Here is a 27314-nt window from a genome sequence, read left to right as displayed (position 1 = left end):
ACCTTTACCTGTGGCTGGTTTGTGTAGAGAAAGTAAGCTCTAGAGTACATTGCATATTTATAGAGTATCGTAATACGCCACTCTAATAAGCCTTAGACTGAATAGTCACATTACCAATTGGATAATAATATTGCACAGTAATAAATGGACACCCTTTTAAGGGCCTTTGGGTAGCTGCTAACTATTAGCTGGTGGTGGCAGAAATTACTACCATATAGTCTGGGTAAAGGGGCACAGCTGGAGAATTATGTCAGCCTTTCCCAGGAGTATCTGTGAAGTTGTATAAATACTTATCTCAAAGTGTGCGTGTTGTATCGGCTACCTGGGTAGGGGCATGAAGCACTGGTGGGACAGAGAGGGTACTGGAAGTTAGCTTGCCAGCTAGGCTGAGATCTGGACCCTATAGCTGTGCCAGTGGGGGGTCTTATTGGGGACCTGGAGAGCAAGGGAGTAACCAGCCCCAGACTGACTGTGATCTCTGTGTGCACTTAAGGGAAATTGTACTTTACTGTGTGTATTTGTTATCCTTTCCTCTTCTATGAGAGGACCTCTCTGGTGTTAGTGGTGAGGGTTGAGGCTCCTTGATTGCTGGGCCAGGGCATGGTCGTCACATATCTGGTGGCAGTGGTTCGGATAAGCTATCCTCACATATCTGTTTGGTAGTGGTGTGGATAGAGTGAATCCTGTAGCTTATGTACAGATCTCTGAAGGTGTTTTGTACTGTAAATCAGCCATGCAGTGTATAACCAGAGTTCAGATCACAATTGTTTTATTTCTTTTGTTAGCTTAGTTAGTCAGGGTGAGCAGGCAGCATGTTAGCACAGGAGTATGGAAAGCGAAAAGGAGCCAGCTGGTGGAGCTGTGCCAGGCTAGGGGACTGGTGCATGGAAACCTGAGAAAGGCAGACCTGATTGCAGCCGCATCAGAAAACAGCATCCAGGAGGACAATCAGACTGGCAGTGGAGATGCAATATCCTCGGAGAATGGACAGCTCAACCTTTCTGTGAAGGACATTCAGCTCAACCTTTCTGCAGTGGACTTAAAAATTCAGCTAGAGCTAAAGATACTTGAGTTGGAGGCCAGGCATTTGGAGATAGAAGCCGAAGAAAAGGAATGTCAGAGGACGCATGAGAGGGAAATGCTGACTCTTCGCCATAGTCATGGAAGTAATGGAGAAGGGAGTAACTGGACCCCAGAAGCACAACAGGTCAGTAAATTTCTTCCACAATTTAAAGAGGTGGATAATTTTGATAGTTTCATTCACATGTTTGAAAGGATATGCAAACAGGTTTCATTCACATGTTTGAAAGGGTATGCAAACAGTATAGTGTTGACCAAAGGCTCTGGGTACGGTTCCTGACCCCCTTACTCCATGGGAAAGCTGTAACTTGTATATCACAAATGCCTGACTCTGTCTGTTTTGATTATACTGTTGTAAAGAAATGTCTGTTAGAATGTTTTAAGCCAACACCTGAAATGTATAGGAAAAAAAGTTTTGTGAGCATAGACGCAAGGCAGATGAAAATGTATGTGAATATGTTGCTGAACTGAGCACTTATTTTCATAAGAGCAAAACATACGAGTGCAGAGTGCAGTTGGGTGCAGTAAAATATAAAGTAAGAATAAAAATAGAAACTGCACACAACCTACAAAGCAGAAACTTTTAATATGTAAAAAAAAATCAAAATAAGGTAAGCACTTTCACGACTCACAGGCCGCTTCATCAAACAATAATAAAGCTAAAACCATTTGCTTATATAGTGCTCTGCATATATCATGTGGTACAGTTAGGCATTTAAAGAAATAAATACTCATCAAAAGCACCTGAGAATAAAACTTTGTAAAGCAATAAATACTGAATCCATGTATAATAGATTAACAAGTAGATAAATATATATTTAAAAGTATCTAAAAATGTCAAAAATATTTTACAGAAAGTATATAATACATATTTAATGTTTGTGTTTAAGAGGTTGTGCTTTTAAGAAAGGTTTCAGGGAGGACATATTATTTAAGCCAGGAGGTTTCTCTGCAGTAAGTAGGAGTATCCATTTTTGTTCAGCAGTTTCTGTTCGATTTTCTAGATCGCCACCTCTAATAGTATTGTCAATAATTTGTAAAACTAAAAACTTAAAAACATGTGAAGAATCCGTGTGCATGGCATGAGTAGCTAGTGTATTAGTTGCTTTCTTGTTTTTAATGTCTCTGTTATGATCTAAAATTATATCTTTAAATAACCTGTTGGTTTTCCCCACATAATATGCATGGCATATTTGACAAAAAGCAAAGTAAATAACATTTTCAGTTTTACAGTCAGCATAGTGGTGTAAGGAAATTTTAAAATGACAAGTGGGGTGTGTATAAAGAGCATGACTATAAATATACTTACAAGCAGAACAATTTCTACATGAAAAAGTACCTATCCTACTAGAAATTGGTCCTGTAAAGTGTGTAGATTTGTAACAAAGGTCCTGTTTAAGTGATTTATTATTCCTAAAAGAAAATGATGGAATATTGCCAAATATGTTCATAGAATTAGGAATGGCACTTAAAATGTTCCAGTGTTTCTTAATAATACTGCAGTAACTATCAATATCACTAGAATATTGTAGGGCCATTCTAAATCTATCTAAGGAATGAGTTAAAGGTTTGGCTATCATTTGTCTATCACTAGCAGTATCAAAGAATGGTTTGCATCTAGTGGATCTATATATCCATGCCTCTTCAATAATATTATCGACATCACTTTCTGAAGGTCCTCTCTCTATAAATTCAGATTTAAGTTCTGTAAGAACTTTACTAGCATCTATGTCATTATTATGCAACCATAACACCCTGAAAATTTGCCCTTTAAGCATATTTTTAGAAATATGTCTGGGATGCATACTCTTTATATGGAGAAGGATGTTCTTTTTTGTGGGCTTCTTGTAAATACTACTAGAAACATTGTTGAGTTCTGATCTAGTAAGTAGCACATCAAGAAATTCAATCTGGCTATCAGAATGATTACATGTAAATTTAAGAAAATGTGTAGTACTGTGCATAAATGTAACAAAGTGATCCAACTCTACTAAGTCTCCTTTCCATAACAAAAAAATGTCATCCACAAAGTGCACATACCAAAGAATATGATCAAAGTATTGGTTAGTGGGTGTAAGAATATGTGTGTGCTCCCAATGTGCTAAGACAAGGTTGGCGTACATGTTGGCACAGGCTGTGCCCATCGCTACGCCAACTTTTTGTAAATATATATAATTTTCAAAAACAAAGATGTTGTTTTCAAGCACAATTTCTAAAAGTGCACATATTAACATCGCTTTGGTATTTATGAAACAGTTATTAACAGTTAAAAATTCTCTAACCACGTTGATACCTGTATCATTAGGAATACATGTAAAAAGTGACTCAACATCTAATGTAACAAAAATGCAATCACTGTCAATAGTTAGCAGGCGAGCATGAAGTCTCTCAAGAAATTACTTAGTCTTTCAAAACAGTGTGGCAGGTATCTAGAACAATATGTAAATTATTCTCTAAGAAGATGGATAAGGGCTCAGTACACCAGCCATGGCCTGCTATAATAGGTCTCATAGGTGGGGTACTGTAGTTCTTATGAATATTAGGTATCCCAAATATTGATGGAATTAATGGAGGGCTATGTTAAAAAATTTAAACAAGTCTTCATCTATAAGCTCCGTCATTAAAAGATCAAATACTAAGAACGACACTTTTTCCATAATGCTGTTAGCAATAGGCTTCGAAATACATTGATAGGTATTAGTATCATTTAATAAGAGCATCATTTGTTTAAGGTACAACTCTTTATCTAAGACTACAATCCCTCCACCTTTATCAGCTGGCTTGATAACAACTGACTGTATATTCCTTAATTCATTCAAAGCTAAAATATCACTGTTAGTCATATTATAAAACGTGCACTTAGTTATTTCATAAAAAAAAGCTGTCTAAAATCTATTTCACAGACATTAATAAATGGTTCAACAACAGGATCAATAATCGGGCTGTATGTACTAAGTTTTTTGTAAAGGCTTGTAGGATTACCATTACTGTTAGAGAAAATAGTTTTTAGAGTTAGTTATCTTCCTAAAAGTCTTAGGTCTTTAAGCATTTCGGCATGGCCTGCCTTCTTTGAGGGAATAAAGGATAGACCTTTGTTTAGTAATAAAGTTTGTTCATCGGTTAAATTAATAGATGAAATGTTAAATATCAAACTTATGGTTATTGGTGTCTCCTTTTTACCATTGATTGATTTCTGTCCGTACTTGCAAGCCAGTGTAGACTCCCTTTCTTTGACCTGTTTCTTGAGCGATCTTTGATCGGTAGGAGGTCTTTTATTTGTAAAAAAACTTCCGAAACATTCGTTTCTGCTATTGAAAATGCACTGTTCGAGGTAATAGGTCCATTAAATCCAAAAAGATTATTTTCGGTGGAGCTACGTGTGTTTGAAGTGGAAGGAGCATTAACATTATTGATATCAGTGGAGACAGCGTGCTTGTTTAAAGAAGGAATATGAATTGAAGCTGTAGGTGTTAAAAGCTTCTACGTTACATTTATTTATATTGTTATAGTTAATGCAGCAGTTTGCTGTGGCTGCGAGGAAACTGCCTTAGTTGTAGAACAAAAAGTTGTGGGCGTCACGCTACTATTGTCGTTCGACGTGTTTGATTGGTTAATCTCTAGATTTGCAGTTCTTGCAGACGTTCTATCAACAAAGTCCCTTGGCCAGGAGAAAACATGCTGGTTTTGAAAATCTTTATAATCCCTTTGCAGCTTTTTAACCTTACTAGTTAGATAGATTTAGAGTAGCCTTACAATATTCTAGTGATAATTATAGTTACTGCAGTATTATTAAGAAACTCTGGAACATTTTAAGTGCCATTCCTAATTCTATGAACATATTTGGCAATATTCCATCATTTTTTTTTTAGGAGTAATAAATCACTTAAACAGTACCTTTGTTACAAATCTACGCACTTTACAGGACCAATTTCTAGTAGGATAGGTACTTTTTCATGTAGAAATTGTTCGGCTTGTAAGTATATTTATAGTCATGCTCTTTATACACACCTCACTTGTCATTTTAAAATTTCCTTACACCACTATTATTCATTTATTTATTTATTTAACATTTGTTGACCGGGATAGTCCGACTAGGTTCAACAGAGCCTGTTTTCAGCGGAGGCCTGGGGAGAAATGCTCCAGATGCATGTTTTTGGAACTATGCTGACTGTAAAACTGAAAATGTTATTTATTTTGCTTTCTGTCAAATATGCCATGCATATTATGTGGGGGAAACCAACAGGTTATTTAAAGATAGAATTTTAGATCATAATAGAAACATTAGAAACAAGAAAGCAACTAATGCACTAGCTGCTCAAGTCATGCACACGGATTCTTCACGTTTTTAAGTTTTTAGTTTTACAAATTATTGACAATGCTATTAGAGGTGGCGATCTAGAAAATCGGACAGAAGCTGCTGAACAAAAATGGATTCTCCTACTTATTGCAGAGAAACCTCCTGGCTTAAATAATATGTCCTCCCTGAAACCTTTCTTAAAAGCACGACCTCTTAAACACAAACATTAAATATGTATTATATACTTCATTGAAGGTTGTGCGTCAGGGCTGGTAACTTGGCACATAAAAATCAACTACCAATCATTAGCGGACCGGAGTTCCACTGTGGCGACCACTAACCGGGAAAAGCCGAAAGACACAACAACAACTTTCTGTAAAATATTTTTGACATTTTTAGATACTTTTAAATATATATTTATCTACTTGTTAATCTATTATACATGGACTTCAGTATTTATTGCTTTACAAAGTTTTATTCTCAGGTGCTTTTGAGGAGTATTTGTTTCTTTAAATGCCTAATTGTACCACATGATATATGCAGAGCACTATGTAAGCAAATGGTTTTAGCTTTATTATTGTCTGATGAAGCGGCCTGTGAGTCGTGAGAGTGCTTACCTTATTTTTATTTTGTTACATATTAAAGTTTCTGCTTTGTAGGTTGTGTGCAGTTTCTATTTTTATTTTACACTTATTTTCATAGCTGGGTGAGTGAATGTCAGGTCACCACTTTTGAAGGGCTGGCAGACCTCTTTTGGTGAGGGAACAAGCCCTTAGCAATTTGCCTGAGGACATGAGGATCTGGTTAGCTGATAGACAATGTGCTACTTCAGATGAGTTGGGGAAGAAGGAAGACCTGTACCTGGCCAGCAGGGCAGCCCTGCACAGGAAGGGGACCCCCAGTACTGCTCATGGGTCTAAAGGAACCCATGGTGGGCAGCACAGCCTGCCCCAACAGAATCCGCCAGTAGCAGGGTAAGCTACTAGCCCAGGTACATGTCCAGGAGCTAGGGTTAAATGTTTTGAATGCAACCAGTGGGGCCATGTGGCATACAGGTGTCCATAGAGGCAAGGTGGGGAACCAAAGGTGAGGGAGCCAGTAAGTGGGAAAGACAAAATGCCAACAGTAGGTTGTCTTGGGACAACAAGGGTACCAAACTACCACCAGAGGTTATATCCTATTGTAGTGAATGGCAAAGAGGCCATTGCTAAGAGAGAGACAGCCTCTGATATAACCATTGTAAAGCCCGCACTGGTTACAGAGAAGCACTACTTGCCTGGGCAGTCTACTCCAGTCAGGGCTTTAGGAGGGATCCCATTCCAAATACATTTGGCTAGGGTTCACCTGGACTGGGAGCATGGAAAAGGAAGCCAGCAAGTAGGTGTGTTTGAGGATATACCTGCAAATGTCCTGAAAGAGAATGATTTTGATAGTGCAGTACCCTGCGCTTGCGCAGTTACATGCAGTCAGGTTTGGAGACAAGCATGTGGGTCTTGTAGCATGGGGGAGACCCAGACAGACTGCATACTTGCAGCCAGGACTGGTGAGGTGGTTACTTCAGGGAGTGAGCTACATTGTATCAGTGAGACTGAATGTAAGCCACAGCTGCTTGTGGGTGCTGATGTTCCCTTGGACAGGGTAACTGCAAAGGTAGAAGTGAGTAGTAGTACCCAGGCCGACAGTGAGGCATCACTGTCAGAGGATGCCAGACTTCCTGTGGAAGGGGAGCTGGGAAGAGTTACAAGGAGGTAGTTGAGACAGGCTCAGCTCTCAAACCCTACGTTGCAAGGCCTGAGGCAGGTAACTAGGGAAGCACCTGATTCTCAAGGGAAGGGGGATCTGTATGCTGGGACAAAAGGTTACTATACAGAGAGTGGACCCCGGAGGGAGGACTAGAAGGTGAGAGAGTACAGCAGTTGGTAGTGCCTAGAGCCTACCATCTGGCGCTTCTAGCCATAGCCCATGGTATTCCCTTTGCAGGTCATATGGGCATAGAATGTACAAAGAGGTGTATTATGCAAAACGTCTATTGGCCTGGAATTTCCAGAGGTATAACAGGGTACTGCAGGAACTGTGAGCAGTGCCAAAAGGTAGGCAAGGCAGGAGACAAGGTGAGAGCTCCTTTGATGCATTTACCTGTGATTGAGAAGTCATTTCAGAGGGTAGCTATGGATATTGTGGGTCCTCGGAGTACCCCAAGTTGCACAAGGAAAAATTATATCCTAGTGGTAATGGATTATGCTATACGATATCCTGAGGCAGTGGCTTTATCCTCCATTGAGGCAGAGAAGGTGGCAAATGCTTTGTTAGAGATTTTCAGCAGGGTGGGTTTCCCAAAAGAAATACTGACTGGCCGAAGTGTCAGTTTCATGTCAGACCTGCTGGCTTGTCTGTGGAAGTCCTGTGGGGTGAAGCACATGAAGACCACCCCCTACCATCCCCAGACTAACGGTCTTGTTGACTGGTTAAACTCTACAATCAAGTCCATGCTACAGGCATTTGCAGATCAGTTTAAGTGGGAGTGGGACAAATATTTGCCCCATCTGTTTGCTTACAGAAAGATTCCCCAGGAATCCACAGGTTTTTCACCCTTTGCGTTGCTGTTTGGGAATAGAGTGAGGGGACCTCTAGATTTAATTCGAGATGAGTGAGAAGGTGAGTGTTTGTCTCACAAGGAGTCTGTTGTGGCATACATCCTAAACCTCAGGACAAGGCTCAGGGAACTCATGGGCTTGGTCCTGGAGAACCTGGCAGAAGCCCAACAACAGAAAAAGGTGTGGTATGACAGGAATGCTAGCTAGAGAATATGCTGTAGGGCAGCAGGAAGGGGTAGCAATGTCCCTGCAGCTATCTCCTGCCGAGATTCGAGAAATCTGAGCAGTGTTGCAGGAATTTGGGGACATGTTCACTAGGAAACCAGGGAGCACCCACCTGATGCAGCACCAGGTGGATACAAGACCCCAAAGGCCTATTAGGCAGGCCCCTTACAGGGTGCCTGAGAGAGTCAAACAGACTCTGAGGAAGGAGGTACAGGAGATGTTGGAACGAGGAGTGATTCAAGAGTCCAACAGTCCCTGGGCCTCGCCAGTAGTTTGGTGCCAAAGAAGGATGGCAGCACCAGGTTCTGTGTGGATTAGAGGAAGTTAAATAGTCACACAGAGTCAGATGCTTACCCTGTGCCTAGGACAGATGAGGCCCTAGAGCAGCTGGGTGGGGATAAGTATCTTACGACCATTGGTCTTACCAAGGGTTACTGGCAGGTGCCCTTGACTCCCAGTGCTAGAGAGAAGTCAGCCTTTGTGACTCCTTTTGGCTTGTACGAGTTCACAAAGATGCCTTTTGGGATGAAGAATGTCCCCAACAACTTTCCAGAGGCTGGTGGATAGTATTCTAGCAGGATCAGGAGGGTTTGCCCTTGCTTACCTAGATGATATTGCCATCTACAGCCATTCCTGGCCAGAGCAGCTTCAGCATGTCAGGGAGGTGCTGGGCAGACTACAGAGGGCAGGGTTGACCATTAAGTCAAGCAAATGTCAGATGGGTATGGCAGAGGTCTCCTACCTAAAACATAGAGTGGGGAGTAGTAAGATAAGTCCAGAACCTGCCAAAGTGGAAGCTATTCAGGCATGGCCTGCACCTGTTACCAAAAAGCAGGTGAGGGTATTCTTAGGGACAGCAGGATACTACAGAAAGTTCATCCCCAGTTATAGTACCATAGCTGCTCCCCTCACAGACCTGACAAGGAAGAACAGGCCAAATAAGGACGTGTGCACCCCAGCATGTGAGCAGACATTTCAGAAGCTTAAAGAAGCTTTGGGAGGACCCTCTGTGTTAGCCAGTCCAGATTACAGAAAATAATTTGTTGTGCAAGTGGATGCTTTGAACCATGGGGTGGGGGCTGTACTTAGCCAGATTTCTTCAGAGGGGGAAGAGCACCTAGTAGTTTATCTCAGTCATAGGCTCCATCTCAGGGAGGAATGCTATGCAGCTGTAGAAAAAGAATGTCTAGCCATAGTGTGAGCATTGCAAAAACTTCAGCCTTATCTGTATGGAAAAAAAGTCACTGTAATGACAGATCACAACTCTCTAACATAGTTAAACAGAGCCAGTCAGCATAATGCCAAGTTGCTAAGATGAAGCCTGGGGTTGCAAGCATATGACATGTCAGTGCAGCACCGCAGTGGGATTAGCAATGCCAATGCAGATGGGCTCTCAAGATAGGGAATGGGGTGAGGTACACCCAGATAGACCTAACCCTGTCAACTGGCATTTCTCAAGGGTCACTTGAAAAACTAGCTGGAGTTTTCCAGGGGGGAAGAGATGTGAAAATTGGGGAAAGATGGGTGAAGGGCTGCCAGCCTAGTCAAATAGAATTTGATACATAATTCTATCATTTGTATATATAAATGTAAAATACAGACTTGTGTTCTTAAATGAAAGAAAACACTGTAAAATGTAAACTTCAAGATTGTTTCAACATTGCCATCTGCTGTAAGGAAAACCAAGCCCTAGCATTTCAAATGTTCTTTGAAGTTATAATTATCTAAAAAGTGGTGCCGAAGCGGCTGGCTGAACACATTCTTTCTATTGTCTTAACTTAAGGAATAATTGTTAGAGTATACATATGAAATGTCTTTTATTGATGTAGTTTCCTGAGCAGGTGTTAGCTTGCTAAATAATGCAGTTTGTTTGCCTGGGAACTCCAGACTAAGTGTCAAAATGCTGTAATGTGAATACTGGGAAAACCTAAGTGTCAAAATGATGTAATTTGGGAGAGCCTTAGCAGAACTGTTTTAGTGAGTTTAAAAACTATTGTTGAGAGAGAGACTGAAAGCATTTTGTCTTGGACCATCAACACCAGCACTGCTTATGCTCTGTATGTCTAAGTAGGATTATAGCACTGTGTTTTCTCTTAAGAATAGCTAAAGATTAGAAAGTTAGATTGTGTTTTTCTTTGACATCAGACCTGTCCTACTGTATTATTGTAAGTTTCTGTGTGATCTCTGAACTCTTAGATATCTCTGTGGTGTAGTAGTATTATCTTGTGCTTTAGTTATTTGTTATTAATATTTGAAAACCTTTACTTGTGGCTGGTTTGTGTAGAGAAAGTAAGCTCTAGATTACATTGCATATTTATAGAGTATCGTAATAAGCCACTCTAATAAGCATTATACTGAATAGTCACATTACCAACTGGATAATAATATTGCACAGTAATAAATGGACACCTTTTTAAGGGCCTTTGGGTAGCTGATAACTATTAGCTGGTGGTGGCAGAAATTACTACTGTGTAGTCTGGGTAAAGGGGCACAACTGGAGAATCTGTGTCAGCCTTTCCCAGGAGTGTTTGTGAAGTTGTGTAAATACTTATCTCAGAGTGTGAGTGGTGTGTCAGCTACCTGGGCAGGGGCACGAAGCACTGGTGGGACTGAGAGGGTACTGGAGGTTAACTTGCCAGCAAGACTGAGATCTGGACCCTGTAGCTGTGCCAGTGGAGAGTCTTATTGGGTACCTGGAGAGCAAGGGAGTGACCAGCCCCAGACTGACTGTGATCTCTGTGTGCACTTAAGGGGGAAATTGCACTTTACTGTGTGTATTTGTTATCCTTTCCTCTTCTATGAGATGACCTCCTTGGTGTTAGTGGTGAGGATTGAGGCTCTTTGATTGCTGGGCCAGGGCACAGTTGTCACAACGGACAACAATCTACTACTACCACCTAGGAACACAATTTGTGAGAGATGCAATTACATTAGGAACCTAGAGTCCAAGCTCTGTCCCCCTCAAGCCAGTATATTTGGCACCAAAATGGTTGTCAACACAATCACACCTCAAACACCACCCACACCTACACAACACACACCTACATATGTGGAAGCCCACCACATAAACATACTCAAAGAAAGGAAAACTCTGAGGCAAAAACACACACACAATCTCCACAACCCTCCACACCATATACCATGCATAGTCCACATACCTGTGCCTCACAGCCACTAAGGCTTCTCCATAAACCCAACATATCAGTCATAGGAAGCTCCATTGTGAGACACACAGATGTGCCTTTCACCAGGCTGGATAAGGAGAAAGTCACGGTTAGTTGTCTGTCAGGTGCCAGAATCTGCCATATCACATACGCACTCAAGTTTCTCAACAACAGGTACTGTTATGACTCTGCCATAGTCCATGTTGGAGTGAAAAACTTGAGACATACCTCTCTGGACTATATGAAGAGAGACATGATTGAGCTCGCTAATTATGTGTCCCAGGCAGGTATGTCTCTAGCCTTAAGCAGCATTCTGCCGTCACCCAGAATGATGCCTCAATACAAACAGAAAATGATTGACTTTAACAATTGGCTTAGTGACAGCCTGGGAAGATATGATCAACAGACCACGATGCTTTGCCAGAGATGCCATGCATCTGTCTCACCTGGGCTTCAGGCTTCTGGCAAAAGGCTCTTGCCTTCTTAGTGCCTTCTTTAGGAAAAGTGATAAGGTTAAAATTACCAACATAAAAATTTCAACAAAATACAAATTAAAGGTCATGCTGCTAAACACTAGGAGACTAAACATAAAACTGCACTCATTGCAAGCATTCCTAACCCTGGAAAATGCTGACATCTGTGTAGTTACAGAAACCTGGTTCAAAGCTGCAGAGAGCACCCCATCCTTACCTGGTTACTCATCCTATCATACATTCAGACCCCATACTGTGAGCAGTAAAGCCAAAGGAGGTGGCGTTTCAATGTACATTAAAGACATACACACCTCCAGACATGTCAAACAGCATGATGCAAAGGAGACACTCCAGGTGCAGTTAACCAGTGACAAGACCCCTATTCAAATCATAGCTAGCTACTGGCCCCCAAATCTCACTCAAGATGCCCAGTCCACCTATTTGAACCTGTTCGAATCTATCAAGATTCAACCCTTTACCCTGATCCTGTGTGACTTTAACTTCCCAAACATAGACTGGATGAACTACTCATGCTAGAACACAAATGCCCATAGAGTCCTTGATTTTGTCAATGCAGATGCCTTGGAACAGCTAGTCGATACCTCCACAAGAGGTGATAATATCTTGGACTTGGTATTAACCAACATGAGTAACCACTGCAGCATCCCTGTAGTATCATCCTCCTTGGTAAGATCCAACCACAAAGCAGTCACTTTTGAATTCACCATCTCCCCCAATCCCAATATAGCTAGGATCAGACATAAAAACTTCTCCAAAGCTGATTACAGCCTCTTGAGGGATGGTATAAACAGCTTCACAGCCGTCTTCCCCTCTGTAAGAACTGGAACCAATATCCAAAACTACACCAAAGCACTATACGAGCATTTATATAGATGCATGGAAACCCACGGTGGTGGTACTGCGGTAGCATTGTCGCCTCACAGTAAGACGCTGTCCGGTTCAATTCTCAGCTAGAGCGTCTTCTGCGTGGAGGCATGCGTGAATGGGCGTACCTTCGTTAAAGGTTGTGCGTTAGGGCTGGTAACTCGGCACATAAAAATTAACTACCAATCGTTAGCGGACCGGAGTTCCGCTGTGGCGACCCCTAACCGGGAAAAGCCGAAAGACACAACAACAACAATATAGATGCATGGAATCAGGAATACCTGACAAGATAAATCATCCTTCGCAAGGAAGACTAAACCTGTCTGATGGACATCTGCAATAAATAAACTGTATCACAAAAGGAAAAAATTGCTGTCCAAGACCAAGAAGGAGCAGGTGCCCAATTGGAAGCAATGTCTCCTTAGCATGAAAAAGCAAATAAGAGCACTAGTGAAATCTTCCAAAGCAAACTTTGCATCCAAATTGGCCACCTCTACTAGAGACAATGGGATTATATTATGTTATCAAATCCCGATAACATCGAACACCACACACTGACAAACAAAGCCTGAACTGCAAATACGTTGAACCCGTAAACTGCGAATTTTCAAATCTCGAACCGTCATAGTTGGCCAACACCAACGCGCGCTACATACTACATACCCAGACATAATAAATAAAATGATGCATACACAAACCAAACCCTACTTCTAACACTACACTAAACCTTACATACATTACTATCTATGCACGTACCTTAACCCTAAGGTACATAACTATCGTACACTTGCCTTACGGAGCTATACCGCAGACGGGCCAACCATCACACTTTGACATTTCACATTTTGCGGTTTTGTACATTCGCCATTACTGTAGTTCGCGCTTTATGTGTCAGTCTTCTGGTGTTCGATATTACCAGGATTCTATAACGTAATATAGACCCAGAGACAATCATAAGGCCTTCTTCACATATGTCTGCAACCTCAAAGGGACACCACATATACAAATGCTGCAGATATAGCAAACTTGCTGGCTGACAGATTCAGTGAAAATGTTACCCCTCTATCCCCCCATCAGTAAATTATGACATCCCCAGTACCTGCCCCCTTCCCCTTATATCTAGGGAACAGGTCATCACTGCTCTCTCAAAGGCAAAAAATATAGCCTCCATGGGACTCGATAACATCCGAGGCTGCATCCTGCATGAACTCAGGCAGGAACTTGCAGCACCATTAGGCACCCTGTTCAACCAAAGCCTGACTACTGGCTTTGTCCCAGCTGAGTGGAGGACAGCCAATGTCATCCGTTTACACAAAGGAGGAACATCCACTGATCCGGGAAATTATAGACCCATCAGCCTAACTAGCCTGATCTGCAAGGTCATGGAATGGATTTTCATGGGCCTCATTAACAAGGACATTAGCAACCTCCAAACACTTGATCCCACACAGTTTGGCTTTGTCAAGGGGAGGCCATGTTTGCTAAATTTGGTTGGCTTCTTTGAGACAGTCACCAAAGCCATGGATTAGGGAAAGACTGTACACACCGCCTACCTTGACCTGGCCAAAGCCTTTGACACTATTCCCCACTCGGGCATAATAGATAAACTCTCTCAACTAGGCATCAGTCCATATGTTACCAGATGGATAGCAAACTGGCTCACTGATAGAACCCACATAGTAAAAATAAGGGAAGCCACCTCAAGCAGTAGACCCATAACAAACAGCATATCCCAGGGTTTGGTCTTGGGGCCACTGTTATTTGGGATATACTTTTCTGAGGTGCAAGCCAAAACCAGTGGGCTATGGGTGACCAAGTTTTTAGATGACTGCAAGCTGGGTGTTGTCATCAGTTTCCCCTAGTGATGTGTACATCCTCCAAGAGGGACTCACTCAGACAAATGACTGGTGCCAGAAACATGGCCTCAAGCTGAATACCAAAAAATGCATCATCATCCCTTTGGGGGAGAGTGATGCCCCCACAAATTATCACATTAATAACAATGTCGTAAGCACACAATCAGTTGTGAGGGATTTGGGCACCCAGGTTGATAGCAACCTGACTTTTGACCACCATGTTGCTTCCATTATATGGAAAGCCTTCTACATGGCCCACCTCATAAGTAAGGATATCTCATCCAGGGACAAGGTGGTCATAACATCCTTGTATTCTTTCCTTGTAAGGCCCATTATTGAGTATAACGCCCCTTTTGGCATGTACCGCGCAAAGCACTTGCAGCAGCTGGAGAGACCACAGAGGTTCACCAGGAGAATCCAGAGCCTCGAGCATCTACCATACACAGATAGGCTAAAAGCCCTATCCTTCTACTCAGTTTTATACAGACTCTTCAGAGGTGACCTGTGTCTGGCATACAAGGCGATCACAGACATCTCCTTGATGGGACTGCTGCATATCCGCATGTCAAGCTCCACTCAAGTAACCCACATGCTCTGCCTCAACCTGGTCTGTAATATCAACAAGACTTGTTGGTGGGACAGATTTGTGTCCCAGAGACTCCCCCATCTATGGAATAGACTCCCTCTTCATATCAAGCAGAGTACCTCTTTACGCCATTTTATGTGCAACCTGGATAACTGGATGGGAAACAGAAAATATACCCCTGGGATTCCACCAATGTCCCTGCTGAACAGGGGCATCAGGTGCTGATTTGTCTAAACATGGGGCTAAACATTTGGCTAGGCTTATAAGGGCCTCAAGACCAATAGCCTAGTAACCTCCTATGATAGGCCTTTTATTGATGATTGCACCCTAATCCATGAAGATATCTAAGCATCAAGTCCTTGTGATTATAGAATTTCTCTTGGCCTTTGAGAGTAAAAAGGTATCACACAGGACAGACATTTGCTTTGCCATGTCATTCACTGAATCCATCTCATGGTTCACCTGTTAAGAAGGCATATCCACTATACACTGTTGATCTCTGCAAGATGTGCTTTTATTTGTTCAGGACATACAGACTTTGCAGCTGTCATAAGCTCATTGTTTCCATTTTCCTTGACAACAAATGTAAATGTATCTAAAGCAGACACAGTGTACTCAACTGTATTGCTGCCTGAAACAAGTATGTGTCCAGTCAATACTGTGCATAGTCAGTCCAGTAAAGATGTAGATGTCACTGGGATACACTTACAGCAAAACGTCTGTACTACCAGGTTATATGTTATAGCTTTCCTCTTGTCACAGGGACACACTTAACAGCAAAATGTCTGTACTACCGGGTTATGTGTTACAGTTTTTCTCTTGTCACAGGCACACACTTACAGCAAAATGTCTGCACTACTGGGTTATGTGTTACAGTTTTTCTCTTGTCACAGGCACACACTTACAGCAAAATGTCTGTATTACCAGGTTATGTGTTACAGATTTCCTCTACTTAATGTTTGTTTGTAGCAAATGCATTAGTATAGATCAGAGACCTCCAAGTCCCCTATTAGGCTATATTAAGGAACAAAAATAGTGTAGGATTTTAGTGGTCTGCATTGCAGTCCCCTTAACCATTGTCCTTTTTGCTGGCTGGGGTGTTACATGAGATTCTGTCCTGAAGATTTTATTTGACCCAGAAGGCAAAGTAATATGGAAGCAAAGTGGTTTATTTTTGTATTGTATTTTAGTTAGAGGCAGTCACATACAAACAAGACGGCATCTCAAGCTGTCAATTATTATACAGCATTATTATGGGAGGCTCAAAACTGACCAGCCTAGTTGTGAAGTGCTGAGATGATGATAGTCAAAATAACCAGAAAATAAATGAATGACATTCTATTACAGTAAATAATCAGTATTTATTTTATTTGTCTCTTTATGGGGTAGTTGAAGTGAACAACGTATAGAGCTTTTTCAGCTACAGCTGGAGAATATAAAAGAAATGCAGAGAATAAAAGCACATCATCTGTAACAGGAAATGTAACAAAAACAGATGTGAATGATGCTTTAATCAGGTCTGTGATTAATCATCGAAAGAAATAAATGTTGAACAGCTATTCATGAAATGGCCATCCATTGAATGTGCAGTTGTGAGATGGGGAAAGTAACTACTTGGCCAACACTCACCCCCAATCATGCATGGCAGTATTATAGACCTCTTTTCCCTACTGTATTGCAGTCTCGGAGTTAGTATATATAGTTGGAAGGTGGGGGGCCCCACACTTGGGTGGGTTTGAAATATTGCCATGCATGAGACGGGGAAGTGTTGGCCAAGTAGTTGCTTTCCCCATCTCACAACTGCATGTTTGATGGATAGCTGTTTGATGATTTTGGTTCGATGAATAGCTGTTCAACATTTATTTCTTTCGATGCTTAACCATAAATCCACTTTAATCAGCATAAGCTGCATATCAAGTTACTAAAGTGTCCTATCAGGTTACTGCATTGTTACATCTAGTTATTGAAGTATTACAAATCAACAAATGGTTATGATACATTAAAAACAAGAAACTCCAAAAAAATAGGTTACTACAGCATACTGGATGCCGTTGCCATACTCTACCTAGATAATACATTGAAAATATATTAAATTATTGTTCTACAGGGTACCACAACATACAAGAGCACTGGTCTGTACCTGGATAGTACACTGAAAGTATCATAAACAGTTTTTCATAGGTTTGTACGTGTATATCAGGCTAATGACCACTAGGGCCCTTATAATCCTAGCCATGTAACCCAAATGTGACCCACAAATTGGATTTATATTGGAGGTGATTTACTAACTGCCTCTGTCCATCAGAGAGACAGAACCCGACCAGGGGTGAATTAATTGTCACATTCTAAGCATGTGAGACACTCGTTAAGGAATGGTAGACCAGGTAGTGAGGAGTCTTCAGAAAAACTACTCATGATGAAGCAGTTATTTGCAACTGAATCTGATAAGAATATAAGGCAGTGAGAAAACAATTACTGGCTGTATACCAGAGCTGAAACAGAGAAGGAAATGATTGGACCAGCTTGATGATTGAATAACCAATCAGTAGTTTATGACTCATGTTTACCTGCTTTCATATGTTTTCATTTATATTTCCAGATAATGTAAGCAGTTTGATTGGGTGTTGTACATGCTCTCTGCAGCTGCAATGATGAATGCTTACCAGTACTCAGTGAGAATGCTAGTTAAATGAGATATTAGTAGTTAATGGCTATCTAGATTTGTTTATGATTTGGTTATTGTCTAACAGAAAAAAAAAAAAGAAATTAATTATATGTGATCCACTCCCTGTATGTTGCTGAGGTTATGACAGACATGAAATCATCCTTTATATTCAGTCCTTTGTTCTACCATTTACTACTTAGTTGGTATAGTATGATGACCCAGAGGAACACAGACTCAGGTAGTGCTTATGGTAAACATGGACACCCCTGTGATTGTACTGTACATGCCTAGCAGTGTAAGTTAGATTACATTACACTTGCTTGATGAGAAAAGGATAGAATAAGTTTATCTAGTCTGCCTTTAAGTGCATTTAACATTCTAACACTCATCCATCCCTTCCTTCCCCCTCACCCTTTCCCACATCTCTGCTGCCCTCTTGAATGCCTCTATGGTATTCCTTTTCAGCACTTATTCAGGTAGTCCATTCAATGGGCTCACAATCCCTTCCCTGAAGAAGTGCTTTCAGAGATCCTGATCAGGATTGAACCTTTGCCCTACCGTGATCCCATGCATCTGTGTTATGCCTTCCGAAATCTTTTCTGTAAAGAGCTGTGACTTGTCTAGTCTTTAGTGATAGCCTTCCTGTTACATTCCATTAATCTTTCTGGTGTTTTTTTTTTTTTTGTCCTGTGAATTGCTTCCAGCAGCCAAATATCCCTTTCCATGTTTGGCTTCCAGAATTGTATGCAATACTCAAGGTGCACTCTTACCAGGGTGCTGTAGAGTCCTGAGGATAGACAGTATTCTGTTAGCCAATGGCATCTCACTCTGTTATATATATGTGTGTATGTACATATGTATGCATGTATATGTATAAAGATAGACAGACATATGGGCCCCCTGCATTTTTTTTGAACATACATTTTTTTCAACAAGTGCAGGGGGTGTTATGTAATGTTGAAGGTACTGATAGCCGATGGGTGTAAATGTTGGTGATTTGTTTTGTTGAGATAGATGAGTGGGGTTGGTGGGGGTTGACAGTCTTTATGCGTGTGTTTGTGAGTTAGGGTTAGGGTCTGGGATAGACGAAGGATACATGTTACATATTTGTATGTGAGTGTGTGTATTTTAGGGTCAAGGTCAGGTTTAGGTAAATGGATAGATGTAGTGTTTTTAGTGTGTGCATGTGTGGATTTGGGTACAAGAGTGTATCTTGTGTAGTGGCAGTGTTACGGGAAGTTTTTTATTAAGGTAAAGTGTAGGGTGGGGGAAGAGGCAGCATTAGGATTAAGGTTAGCACCCATTACTAAGGTGGATGGGGGGGGGCAGAGCCATCCACCGTGCAGTCACTCAGCTCATTTGTTCCCCCTGTGGAGTGAGAGCTGATTGTAGGAGCCTGTCATCTAGGCAGTCATCATTTTTTTCTAATTTTAATCCCCCCCACCCACCCAGTGGCTGATTTGCATTCTTAAGATGCAGAGCCTGCAGTGCCTTCCCTTGTGGGCTTGCACATTCCTAGACATGCCCATGGGAACATGGCTTGGGATGGCATGTACTTTTCTGTAGAGTAGGTGCAGTATTGCACTAAGCCGCACTGCCCCCCCACCACCAGAAGTGTTGTACATTCATTCCCATCCTCACCTGCCCAGCTCCTCCAGTGGCCATGATGCTGCCTGATCTCAACTCGCCAAGGTCAGAGTCAGGGCTTTATCTCTGCAAGTGCTGGAGATAAGTGCAGTGAACATACAACATTCACCTTGTTGCACTGTTTTAGCTTGAATATGTTTTTCTCTTAAATAATAGTGACCTATTTTATTTTTATTTTATTTTTATTTGTAGTTCTTTAACCTGGTTAGTGGGGTGCTGCAAGGCCTTTTCCAGCTATATCATGGGTCACATACCAGTACAACACACACAAATTTTATTAGTAGATAAACAAATAATAAAGCTAGGCACAGTACAAGTGCTACACTCATGAATTTTACTAGCAGTCAAATACAGATAATACAAGTAGGTATAGCAGAAAAAGTACATATAGCCAAAGAAGACTACTGTATATGTCGTTAAATAAAAAATCAAATTAATAACATCCAGTAATAGGGGTATTGGATGTATTATACACTGAAATGAAAGTAAATGAATTTCAGAATCCCAGATGGAATATAATACGAATGTGGAAAATGTGTGGTATGATAGCATGAATTACTGATCAAAATGAGAAATGTAATTTGTTGAATCTGCAATAGCACCTCACTAAAATATGCTCACTGCAGCCTAGCCTAAAATATTGATATGCAGTAGAGAATGTACTTCCTACTACGTACCAACAGTGAACATAAAATAAGAATAACTGGATGTTATATCTTAGGATTTCCTAATTTAAAGTTTTGACTGTATATATTCGATCATTCCTTAGTTTGCGTCCTAATTCTATTCATGGTCATGGGAGAGGCAGAAACTACCCCAGTAGTCACTGGGCACATAGCTGAGGAGCTAATCTTGAATGGGGAGCCATCCCACTGCTGGAAGGAAATGCACACTCCTCTAGGCAGTTTAATAGAACATAAACAGACCTACAGCATGTTTTCAGATGTGATAAAAAAAACATCCAGTGAAAACTCATCTAGACAGAGAGTGAACAGGCCAAGTCCACACAGAAGTGTCACAAACTGAGTCAAACCGGGAAACCAAGCACTGTTAGGCAGCAACAATAACTAGTACACTAATGTAGTGTCCCTACATGTTTTTATATCTTATTCAGGAGGGCAAGTTCCAGCTGCACTCTTCCAGCTACTGTATCCAAACTCAACATTTGTGCTGGGTTGTGGATAAGTCCAATGCCTTTTTGTGTAAATCATGATTTTTACCATTTCTTTGAGGCTGTGTGACATATAATATGTAAGTAGGAGATGGGGGTACAGGGTGGCTTGCCTCCCTTTCCAATTGTTTTTAACTTTTTGTGGTGTCATTTTGTTATATTTTAAATGATATATTTGTTCTGAAACAGTTATTTTGACACTTGCCTTTTGTTTAACGATACTGTCAGGTATGTAAAGAAAATGTTCTGTGCACTGGAATGCAGTACAGAAATTGTGCTAATAAATCAGCCTGTTAAATGGGCAACAAATAAACTTTTTATGTTAAATGTTGGGCCAGATTCCAAAAGAGTTGCTTTCATTTTTTAAATGACTTACTTTGGTGCAAGGTCTCTCTATGAACAGGCTTGCACAGGAGGCCAGTTTCCAAAACACCTGCTCTCACAGTAAGTGGTAACTTAAACTGAGAACAAGTAATTTGGAATTGGGCCCATAATGTTAACTCTTCAGTGTAGTTCTGACATGTCCAAACAAATCTTGGAGCTGTATTTACATCTTATGTCAATTTTTACTTTTTGCTTTTTCTCTGTTTATTCTTAAGTACAGGAAGTTAAGATTTAAAGAGCAACAGAAGACTCCATTCAGCTTATGCTGGTTTAATGTTTTCTGTTTCCATGTTATTAATATCCATTGTTTTCTACATGATAGTCTCATGAGCAGCCAGCCCACTGTAATGTTAGATTTTAATGCGTCTGCAGGTTTCCAAACCATCATCCCTTGGGGGTTATAATCATAATTCATAGTAATACATGTTGGGCAGCATGATCATTAATAAGAGCTACCATTAGTATGATGGACCTGCCCTTTTACCAAACTATCAATAAAGTACTTACTTGGGCCAACAATGTCATCACCGAGTGACATGGGCACTGTCAGAAGTTTGCTGAATGGTATAAAGTTAAAGGTGGACTGGAAAATATCACCAGCAAAAGAGGGTCTTGAGATGCTGCTGTTACAGTGAGTAGTTTCAGCTAAAAAAAAAAACAAATATAAAAACAAAAACAAATAGGGCTATGAAGTAAAAACAAAACTTGAAAATGAAAAAAAAAAGATCTTCAGCTGGAGAAAGATGACCCACAGCTGAGTTTAATATGTCTGAATGGCAATTTTGTTTGTAATTTTCTAGTTCTTTTTGCCCAAGTGTCTGCCAACGATCAAGCCCTTCCTTAATCATTCTCAGCCCATTCATTTCCCCATACCAGGGGTATATGTCCAGTAATGTACAGAGGTAGACAGCATCCAGGGGGAACTGTTTTACAGGCAGTCATGAGGGCTATCCATGCCTCATTGGCATCCCACCAACTGAGAGCATATGTTATGGTGCTAACCCCATCCCTAGTGGTAAGATGTGCACCTATGTTACCACAAAATACACCTGTGCCCAACAAATACAAGCATACACACTCCTTCATATGTAGCAGCAAAGGCTACTAAGACTGTCTTTGTTGGCCACAGCCCACTTCTTCCCTGTTTTTTCTTCCTGATTCGAGCAAGCCTGTGTTTACCCTGAGCATCAGTGACCTAGTCAGGACACCCCACTGCCACCCAGCATGAGTATGCCTATCCTGCATGTAACCTCCATCAGGTGCTGAAGCCACAATGTGAACTGGGGTCACCTGGGCTGTAGTCAGGACTTTATCCCTCTAAGTCATGGATGCTAAGTGGTGATTTTGTGAGTGTATAAAGTATAAATAAAAAAAATGTATGCATGACAATGCAGTCACACACAAATACACACAATCATGCTCTGTATATTAAAACTGTTCAGTTCTGCATTAACTGTGATTATTATGCAAGTAATACTCTTTGTGTATTTCAGCTGCAAGAAGGCTTTGGCTGGGATCCCTTTATCCATTTGTTCTCGGAATACCAGAACCTATCAAATATACCAAAAGATAATATATACAAGATGAATCTGTGGGCAGAAAAGTTTTCTCAGTGTGTGAAGAAAAATCTGGCTCCTTTCTTTAAGGCATGGGGTTGGCCTATTACAGAGGATGTCTCTAGGAAACTGAGTTCTCTGCCTGAATGGAAAGATAATCCTATGATGTAATGAAACAACTGCCAAGATGAAAAGTGGTATCCAACAGAAATTATATTCTTTTAGTAGACTTTTACATTATTTTTGAAGTCTCAGTAATGCTTTTATTTACTCTGCAACATGTATTTTAAAGTGTATAATGGCTAGTTAAAACTTAAATAATTGCTAATGTTAACTGCAGTCTGAAAACATTGTTATCGCTTTTGAACTGCACTTCTTTAGAAATGTTCCTCGTCTAGCAAAAGGAGGTTACATAAGCATCTCTTTGAGGGAAAGATAAACATGGAAGCATGCATTAAGCTAAATGCTAATGGATCCCTAGTATCACAAGGAACCTAATGGATAAGTAAATTCTTGCTGTCTAGTTCGTGAGGAAAACATCGTATGTTCAAACCTAGCAGTACTACAAAAACAGCATGAGCAAAGAAAATAAGTGTTTACTGTGATATTAAAGAATACAGAAATCTATAAGCATGAAAAAGTAAAAACAGAAAAAAAAAATTGTTTTCTTTCAGACTGATAAAGTCAAAAGTATAGAGAGAGACTATGATGAGATTTATAGACAAGTGCAGGGCAGATGCTATTATTTATTTATTGGCATTTACTGGTAAAGTCCACTGGGCCAAGCAGATCCCATTTTCAGTGGAGGCCTGGGGAGAAAAGCTCCACAAGAAACACAAATAGAATTTATAATACATCACAAGACACACATTTTGAGTATATACAGCACAGAGGGAAGAAACAACTCTTAAAACAGTAGTACATTTAGAATATACACACACACTTGTTACTTGCTTAATAAACTAATTACAATATAATACAACTATAGTTGACATAGTAGTACGGGTGAATATAAAATGCTTATATACACACATGATACACACATAATAACCTAATTACAAGATAGTACAACTATAGACATAGTAGTACAGGTGAATATAAAATGCTTAGCACTCAAATAATGATTGAGATTTAGAACTAGGAAAGACATTAAGAGGCTAATATTTGAGGAGGTCACTGTATGATGCCCTGGAGTGCTACTTAGAGGTGTAGCAGGCAGGAATAATGCCTGCATGCTGATCAAAGGACTACATCAGGGAACAGTCATGTAGCAGAAACAGGATGAGCAGTGCTGCTATCCTATGGTAGAAATACCAGCACTATAGCAGGCCGCATGGCCAACATGAAGGACATCAGAACTAATGCAGGCTAAGGCCTGCACAGAATTCTGTGACTTAAAGCTGCAGATAGCAACTGGCTGCCACATAAATGGTAGCATGACTGAGCACAGTAGATAAAAAAAGAACTATGTGGGTGTGCACAACAAATTGGCAATACTACTCATCATATAAATCGGGAAGAAATGGGGGGATAGGAATACAGTAAAGGAGAGAAGAGCAAGCAGGTGTAAACATAGAAGGGCTGAAGAATGCAAATTACCAACTTATAGCCTGCTATAGGACAACTTTGTGTCACCAGATGACCATGATGGGGTCCTAAAAGTACAAAAGAAGCTGCCTTTTAGTAAAAAGTTCCTTATAATAGGTTATTTTATTTACCATTCAATCAAGTGGAGCACATATACCTCAAAGTTGGGTATAGTCAGGAGATTTGTAGACCTATTGAACAAACCCTCCCTGCAACAGTTAGTCAGTGTGCCAACCAGAAGTCAAAATATTCTAGGCCTTGTTCTAACTAACATAATCTCTACATGTACCACATATAGATATATCTACATATATATATATATATATATATATATATATATATATATATATATTTATATACAGATATTTAAATATGGGTCAACCTGTTATTATCGAAAACCCATTTCACCAAACTGCAAAAAGGTGAGACAACTTTGCCAAAAACTGATTTTTTCAAATGTTCACATCACAGGAGTTTTACTCCAGGAAAGGAGACACCCTCACCCTAGATCCAAAAGCATCCCAAGCCCTTATCCAGATAACTAGACTCGCTGTCTCCTGTTACCCTTCCTGTTGTGTGGAGCTCCAGTCCTCACTAATATGCAAACCTCACTAAAAACAAAACTCAAAATGTGTTACATAAAATTACAACTAATGCAGCATATTATACTCATAACTGTTTAGCTATGCAGTGGCTTAAATTCCCACACCACCTCACCTACCTTCAGCTGATAACTGTCCACAAAATGATCCACAAACCTGCAGCCTGCCCTGCTTTTAATTCTATCTTTCATAACTACCCAAAAGATCCCTTTGATATGAGAATAAACTTCTCTCCTTGCATAACTCACATGATGGCTGGACAAAGCCTATACTCTTACACTGTAGCTAGACCAGAACTCTCTACCTTTAACAATCAGAGCAATCCCAAACCTCCCAACCTTTAAACTCAACATAAAATGATTTTTTATCCAAATCATGGATCTGCTGCTGCTCAAATCCTGATTGACGCCGTTACCTCTTCCTTACATGTCTCTACCTTCGCTTCGACACCAAACATAACCTGCATCCATCTGTCCACCAACTCTTACTCCCTGCTATTTATTTCACTGTTTTCTTCCCTTATTGTTCTTCTATACCTCTCTCCCTTTTACCTGCATTTTTTCAGTCTTCATCTACTCTTCTTATAACATTAATTCAGTTTTCCTTATTCTTTTCCTTTTTAGCATGTTGCTAAATGTTATGAAATATGACTCATAAAGGTTTGTATTCTATCATTTTAATGCAAAGGCTTAAACCTGTATTGTACATTTTGTTTATAATATAATTTTTGTAATTACTGAATCTTTTCTCCCAGGCCTCTCCTGAAAATGGATACATTAAGGTCCAGCTGGACTTTCACAGTAAACAAATGTCAATAAATAAATACAGAGACAGCATTACTAATCTTTTCTTATTCTTTTAACTTACTTAATTTGCTTAACTGGGTATCTCTGTACTCTTTCTAATCTTTTAAGTTGATCCAGTTATAATTGCAACCAGCTGTACAATAGTTAGTAGGTGGCCTAACCAGTGTTTTATAACATGGCAGTAACACCTGTTTGTCTTTACTGGTTATAGTCTGTAATAAGTCTTTGATTGCCTTTCAATGTTTCCTTACAACAACCCTTATGTTGGTTTCATATGAAAAATCGCCATCAATTACCAGCCCAAGATCCCTGATGCTTGGCACATCTTCCAAAATCACTATTCATTGCATGTGGATAGTGTTTGTTCTTATCTCTAAAACATACTTTTTGATTTTTTTTTTCATTAAACTTCATAGCTATACTTTTTGCAATTTCTTAAAGAAGCTAAAAAACATTATAATGTAAAGTGGTCATCCAGATTAGACACTATGGAACCCACATTTGTATTATCTACAAATTTACTACACCACATTTTATCTTTCATCTGGAAATCTGGCATAAAGCTGCACAGGTTAAAACAGCACAGTCCAATGCCAAGAATACAGTTTCTATGGGACGTAACAATATCGCTGGCTGTGTTCTACATGAACTACAGAGTGAACTGGCACCTCACCTCTGTGCCCTGTTCAATCACAGCCTCACCTCAGGCTTTGTCCCTACCAAATGGTGCACTGCTACAGTCATCCCTCTCCACAAAGGAGGAGCGACTACAGACCCTGGGAACTATCACCCCATTAGCCTGACGAGTCTGATATCCAAAGCTATGGAACACATCATCATGGACCTAATAAACAAGGATATAGGGAATCTCCAAACTCTGGACCCACAAAGTTTGGTTTTGTGAAGGGTAGGTCATGCCTGCTAAACGTGGTCAATTTCTTTGAGTCAGTCACCAGAGCTGTGGATGAAGGCAAGGTGGCTGATACAGCCCACCTTGATCTGGCCACGGCCTTTGATACCATTCCCCACTCAGGAATCATAGAAAAACTCACTAAGCTAGGCATCAACCTTTATATCACTAGGTGGGTTGCAAACTGGCTCACAGGTAGAACCCACAGTTTGAAAATAGCTGACTCCAAGCCAGACTGCCGACCAGTCACGAGTGGAGTCCCACAGAGTTTGGTCCTGGGTCCTCTCCTGTTTGGTATCTACTTCTCTTAAGTCCAGGCCAACAGGAAGGGACTCTGGCTGACAAAGTTCGCAGACAATTGCAAGTTGGGAGCTATTAACTTCCCAAGTGATGTTAACATCCTACAGAAAGGCCTCTCTGAGACTAATGACTGGTGTCAGAACCATGGCCTTAAGCTCAATGCCAAAAAATGTGTCGCTATCCCCTTTGAGAAAACACGGTTCCCATGAATTACCACATCGATGGTAGTCCTCTGAACACAGAAGTAGTTATAAGAGATCTGGGAACAGAGGTTGACAGCAACCTCTCTTTTGACCACCACATTGCCACTGTGGTCAGAAAGTCCTATGTGGCACATCTCATTACTAAGGGTATTGCATCCAGGAAGAAAGAGGTCAGTGTCTCCCTCTACTCTTCCCTCATTAGGCCAATCATTGAGTAATGCCCCATTTGGCATGTACCTCACTAAACACCTGCAACAACTGGAGAGGCCACAAAAGTACCTCACAAAGAGGATCCTAGGTCTTAAACATCTGTCCTTTATGGA

The 27314-nt window shown here is 40.6% G+C and overlaps 1 protein-coding gene across 1 annotated transcript in view; it reads left to right on the top strand.

Annotated features, from left to right (window-relative positions):
- Positions 1 to 26217, top strand: part of LOC122810362 (TRPM8 channel-associated factor homolog) — a 430351-nt gene extending 404134 nt beyond the window's left edge. The window contains exon 7 of the mRNA XM_044081946.1: positions 22521 to 26217. Within this exon, the coding sequence (XP_043937881.1) occupies positions 22521 to 22754 (234 nt within the window). The 3' untranslated portion in view covers positions 22755 to 26217. The remainder of the gene's footprint in view (positions 1 to 22520) is intronic.
- Positions 26218 to 27314: the final 1097 nt, after the last annotated feature.

This window comes from Protopterus annectens, chromosome 8.part1 (assembly GCF_019279795.1).
Source record: "Protopterus annectens isolate FY-2018-M chromosome 8.part1, PAN1.0, whole genome shotgun sequence".
NCBI classification, from domain to species: domain Eukaryota; kingdom Metazoa; phylum Chordata; order Ceratodontiformes; family Protopteridae; genus Protopterus; species Protopterus annectens.
This window is presented reverse-complemented; position numbering and strand designations above follow the sequence as displayed.